The sequence below is a fragment of the Equus caballus genome, chromosome 1 (genome assembly GCF_041296265.1).
Source record: "Equus caballus isolate H_3958 breed thoroughbred chromosome 1, TB-T2T, whole genome shotgun sequence".
NCBI lineage: Eukaryota > Metazoa > Chordata > Mammalia > Perissodactyla > Equidae > Equus > Equus caballus.
The window spans coordinates 37,772,039-37,778,038 of record NC_091684.1 but is presented as its reverse complement, the minus strand read 5'-3'; the positions used below and the strand labels follow the sequence as shown (position 1 = coordinate 37,778,038).

Sequence of the window (6,000 nt, the reverse complement as noted above, 5' to 3'; positions counted from 1 at the left end):
GGGAGAGCAAAATCTTGAAAAATCAAAAAAGAATAAGTTGTGAGATTTGTCCTATTAGGTATCAAAATTGATTACTAAGCTGGTAAGATAGAATTGGAGGATGTATTACGATGTATTAAAGGAGGGCTATACAAATCAATTAATGGAATGAAATCGAGTCCAGAATCCGACTCATGAATATATGGAAGCTTGAAGTGGCACTGCAGCTCTCTTCTGAAAGGTAGGCGTTCTTAATAAACGGTGGTAGGACAATATGTTATCTATTTGGAAAAAAAGAAAAAGAAAAGAAATTAAATATCTATCTCATACCATACTCCAAAATCAAGTCCAGAAGGATTAAGGACTTAAATGTAAAAGGCAAAAATTTAAACTTTCAGAAGAAAATAATTTCTTAAGTAAACACACACAAACACACACAGAGACATAAACTCTAAGCGAAAATATTTGTAAATTCAACTATATTAAAGTTGAGGCATCTTTTCATTCGGAAAATAAAAAAGCAAGCTACAAACTGGGAGAAGATATTTCCAACACATATAACTGACAAAGGATTAGTATCCAGAATATATAAAGAATGCTCACAAGTCAACAGCAAAAGGCAAACAACCCAATAGGAAAATGGGCAAAAGACACAAATAAGTATTTACCTGAAGAGGAAAATATAAATAGACCATAAACATCTGAAAAGACACTCAACTTTATTTGCATTTTTATGCCATTTTTAAGTGTACAATTCAGTAGCATTAAGTATATTCACATTGTTATGCAACAGATCTGCAGAACTTTTTCATCTTGCAAAACTGAACCTCCATACCCAATTAACAATAAATTTCCCATTTCCTCTTCTCCCCAGCCCCTGGTAACCACCACTCTGCTTTCTATCCATCTACATCAGATACCTCATGTTATGGGCTGAATTGTGGCCTCCCTTAAATTCATGTATTGAAGCCGTAACGCCTAGTACCTCTAAATGTGACAATATTTTGAGATAGGGCCTTTAAAGAGGAAATTAAGCTTAAATAAGGCCATATGGGTGGACCCTAATCCAATCTGACTGCTGTCCTCTTATAAAAAGAGAAAATTTGGACACATAGACACAAGAGATGCACATGAAAAGAGGAAAGGCCATGTGAGGACACAGCCAGAAGATGACTATAAGCAAGTCCAAGAAAGAGGCCTCAGGAAAATCAAAGCTGTCAACACCTTGATCTTGGACTTCTAGCCTCAAAAACTGTAGAAAATAAATTTCATTGTTTAAGCCACCCATTCTGTAGTATTTTATTATGGCAGCCCTAACAAACAAATACACTTCACATAAGTGGAATCATACAGTATTTGTCTTTCTGTGACTGACTTATTTCACTTAGCATAATGTCCTCAGGGTTCATCAATGTTGTAGCATATGCCAGGATTTCCTTCTTTTTTTTAAAGCTTAATAATATTCTACCATATGTATATACTACTTTTGTTTATCCATTCATCTGTTTGTGGACCCTTGGGTTGCTTCCACCTCTTGCCTATTATGGACAATGCTGCTATGAACGTGAATGTGAAAATATCTCTTCCAGACCCTACTTTCAACTCTCCTGTATATATGCCTAGAAGTGGGATTACTGGATCACATAGTAGTTCTATTTAAAATTTTTTGAGGAACTTCCATACTGTTTTCCATAGCAGTTGCACTATTTTACAGCCCTACCAGCAGTGCACAAGCATTCCAATTTCTCCACATCCTCATCAACATTGTCTTGTTTTTTTGATAGCAGTCATCCCAACGGATGTGCAGTAATATCTCATTGTGGTTTTGATTTACATTTCTCTAACATTCATTAGATATTTTTAAAATGCAGCCCAAGACCTCTTTGAAATACCATTTACACCCACTATACTGGAAGAATTAATCTGACAATACCAAGAGTTGATGGGGACACAGATTTAGAAAACTCCTACATGCTGCTGGTGGGCGTGCACATTATTCACAATCTCTTTGAAAAACAATTTGGCATTACCTTGTAAAGTGAACATTCTAGTTCCCTATGACTCAGTAATTCCACTCCTAGGTAGTCCATTTCTGCAGTGTTTTTCAAACTCTGGGTAAGCACTCATTTGTGAGTTCTGTAATCCATTTACTCAGAGTTACAATTACCATTTTTTTAAAGACTGGAGAGGTGAATATTGTTTTATTATTTTGCAAAGTTTTTGTTTTATATATGTGAGTGTGTTTACCAGTTGAAGACACTAACAGCATTTCTTATACTATGGGTAGTAGTCAAAAGTCTGAAAGCCTCTCACATTAAATTGTTGCACAGGTGCACCAGGAGGATGTATAAGAATGTTCCTGTTTTACTGTTCACAATAAAAAAAATTGGAATGAAACCAAATGGCCAGGAGGATTGTAAATTTATGGTATATTCACACAAGGCAACTCTATAAAGCAATGAAAATGAATGCACGAGTCTTACAAATGTCTTCTTAAGCGAAAAAATCACAAAGACTGGTATTTTTATAAAGCTCAAAAACACGCACGTAAAATTGAACAATATGTTGTTGATGGATACACACATGGGAAGGGATTAATAAGTGCAAATTAGTAAATTGGGAATGATAAACAAAATTGGAAATACATTTGGAGGGCCAGCCCCGTGGCCAAGTGCTTAAGCTCCCTCTGAAGTCCACTTTGGAGGCCCGGGGGTTTCAGTGGTTTGGATCCTAGGCGCAGACATGGCACTGCACCTCAAGCCATGCTGAGGCAGTGTCCCACATGCCACAACCAGCAGGACCTACAGCTAGAATATACAACTATGTACTAGGAGGCTTTGGGGAGAAGAAAAAGAAAAACAGATCCGCAACAGATGTTAACTCAGGTGCCAATCTCTAAGGAAATGCATTTGGCAAGCGGATGAAACTGGAAAAAAAACGGTAGATGCAATTGTGTTGGTCATGTTCTAGTTCTTAGGTGCATTCATGGATATTTATTAATATTAATAACATAAATTTATACTAAATATTTTATTATGTACTTATATAATTATGTAAGTTACATATTTACAAAAATGCTCCCAAAGTGTACATGCTCTATCTTTTAGCACATTAGTGAGTCAACGTTCCCAAACAAAAACTGAATTTCCTGAAAAACAGGTTAAGAAGTTAAAATAACAGGGGAGGAAATGCCTGTCAGTGTGCCAAAGGTCAACACGTATCATTTTACGTAAGACTACCTTTCTTTTAAACAGTTTCTTGAGGCCAGGGCATGGAGAGTAGGGAATGATCAAAACAGCCACATCACTACCTTAAGCGTGAGAATTAACCGAGTGCTTTTCTTGCTTCAATGGTCAAAAAAAACAAGAAGAATTGCAACTCATTAAATTTCGTCGGCGATGCGTATACCCAGTGTATCCACACCTCATCCAAGTCAGTATAATACTGATTTACGTATGGGCCCTTTAGTGAGTCCTGAGCTAATAAACTACGGAAAGAGTAATTAATCAGATGACTATCGGATGATTATTGTTAATTCAGAATTGGAACAAACTTTCATCGGTTCCCTAATTTCCTTTAAATGATCTTAGGGCCGCTCATCCAAACTTCCCATCAGGTAGAGAGCGACTCATTCATTTCCAAGAAGCAGCTTACAAGAAACAACAAAATAGCAGTTGCGGAGGAATGGAAGAGACAGTAAAGAAATAAGAAATGCCCCAGGAGAAAGAGATTGTGGAGGCTGAAAAAACAGAAAATTTCCACAGTAAAAATTTCAAAATAACATGCAAGATGGGGAAAAACTTTCAAAGGCACTTTTCAGTGTAACAATAAGAGAATTCAGCTTGGGAATTCCGTGCCTTAAAAAAACAAAATAAGCACACTCGCTCCCAGTCGCTCGACGTCACCAGACGCCACCGCAAACATGGCGGTGGGCCGAAGCCCCTTCTCCTCCCGCCGCCAAGGCTTTCGCCGCACATTTCCCACAAACCCCTCGGCGCGGCCCTGTTCGCCGAAACCAGCCCGGCGCGGCTCGGAACACTGCGCACGCGCGGCAGGACGTCACGTGCGCTCCCAGGGCTCCGCGGAGCTGGCAGGAGGGGCCTCACCAGCTTCCGCCGCCGCGTCGCCTCAGGGCTCGAACGGCGGGTTCGCTCTGCCGCGGGGCAGCCGGGGGTTGCAGGGCCGAGCGAGGAGCGCGCGGCGGCGCGGCCATGGGACTGCGCCGAGCCCGGTGACAGGAGGGAGCCGAGCGGCCCGGGCCCTGAGCGCGTCTCCTCCCGGGGGCCTCGCCCTCCTGCTCGCGGGGCCGGGGCTCCTGCTGCCGTTGCTGGCGTTGCTGCTGGCGGCGGCGGCGGCCAGGATCATGTCGGGCCGCCGCTGCGCCGGCGGGGGCGCGGCCTGTGCGGGCGCGGCGGCCGAGGCCGTGGAGCCGGCCGCTCGCGAGCTGTTCGAGGCGTGCCGCAACGGGGACGTGGAGCGAGTCAAGAGGCTGGTGACGCCCGAGAAGGTGAACAGCCGCGACACGGCGGGCAGGAAGTCCACCCCGCTCCACTTCGCCGCAGGTAACCGGAGCCAGCGCCGCGTCGCCTCGCCGCGGACCCCACCTGCGCACCCGCGCTCGCAGGCCCCAAACCAGACACGGCGCTCCTGTGCCCCCGGCTTCCCCCAGGACTGCCGTCGTGGTCATTTCCCTCTCGTCGAGTGAGGACAGAAGAGATTGGGCCAGGGGGCGAGCGTGCCGCGCTCGCTGGAAGTTTTTTTTGCCTGCTTTGTTTTGTATCAACAATACCTGTACCAACTTCCGGTCTTGCTACCCTCAAAGGCCTCCACACACAAGAGGGAGTACGGGACGTAGTACACCTTGCGATTTGAAAGGCCAATTTTCTCCAAAGTTTATCGTTCTTACGGGTTGCACTATTTAACTCTTATCAGTCCTTTGGGTTAAGGGCTTAAAGGCCCTTGTAAAATGCAAGGATGTAATTTGGGAGGAGTAGCTTAATTGACCATTGACACGTTAGCGTGAATGGGTTTATCAGGATAGTCATTAGCAAGTTTCTGGAGAGACTAGAACTGGAAATAGTCGAGTTTGGGAGAACTGAGATCTGACTCGAGCTGGGTGCGGGCGGGTAGTCTGCCCCCCACACACAAGTTGAGGTGAAAGTAGTGAGATGAGAGGAAAGATGATGCGGGTACTTTAGCTTGGATCTAGAATCTAAATTGGGACTAACCTCACTTCATTCTGAGATTTAGATCGTTTGAATTACTTTCTTTTAATATTTAGCAGGTTCACTATGATACAAACGTATTCAATTTAATTAAAGAATTTAAGAGAACTAGAGATGGGACACACAGCTGATTTCTATAAAGCATTTATACTTTGCGCCATGAGGAAACATGCGACTGTCTCTATCAAGTGAGGCATGCATGATGGAAAATGGGAGGAGATTCTCATGCTTCTCATAATCCTGGTTTTTCATTTTGTATATTACATAATTGTTTAAAGTAATTTTTGGCAAAAGCAAAAGGATAGGTTTTAAAGCTCTCTGTTTTTTTGGAGTAGGAATGATGAGCAGAGAAGAAACATAAAAATTTCCTTGTTCACAGACATTGCTTTGACAGTTTTTACCAATTGGAGATTTGTTTGCTTTAACCTATACTTGTTTTAAAATGTAAATATTACTAGGAGGTATGCTTTCTTGATCAGTTGCAACTTTGCTGGGTTCCCATTGGGGTGTCTTTTTAAGGGAAAAAGTTTGGGGAACCATTGGCAGGAGAACAAGAAAGAGTCAGCAGAAAGGGAAGGGAGAAGAATACTAAAGTCAAATCTCACCTCTTTAGCCATTTAGCCTAAGATTTTTGTGATTGCTGCTGCTTTTCCTCAGCTAATGTGGATTGTCCTGCTTGACCATGTGGTCAACCTTTAAACAACTGATTTGGCAAACTGTTATAACCAACTGATATGCAATCCAAAGGGTAGTGTTACTTAGATTCTGTTCACTTGATCCGTGGGATAAAAATAAC

At 42.6% G+C, this 6,000-nt stretch overlaps 1 protein-coding gene across 2 annotated transcripts in view; it reads left to right on the top strand.

Annotated features, from left to right (window-relative positions):
- The first annotated feature begins 4,016 nt into the window (after positions 1-4,016).
- TNKS2 (tankyrase 2) overlaps positions 4,017-6,000 on the top strand; it is a 61,649-nt gene continuing 59,665 nt past the window's right edge. For both annotated transcript variants that reach the window (XM_023642707.2, XM_001502681.7), the window contains exon 1: positions 4,017-4,541. In XM_023642707.2, the coding sequence (XP_023498475.1) occupies positions 4,343-4,541 (199 nt within the window). In that variant the 5' untranslated portion in view covers positions 4,017-4,342. The remainder of the gene's footprint in view (positions 4,542-6,000) is intronic.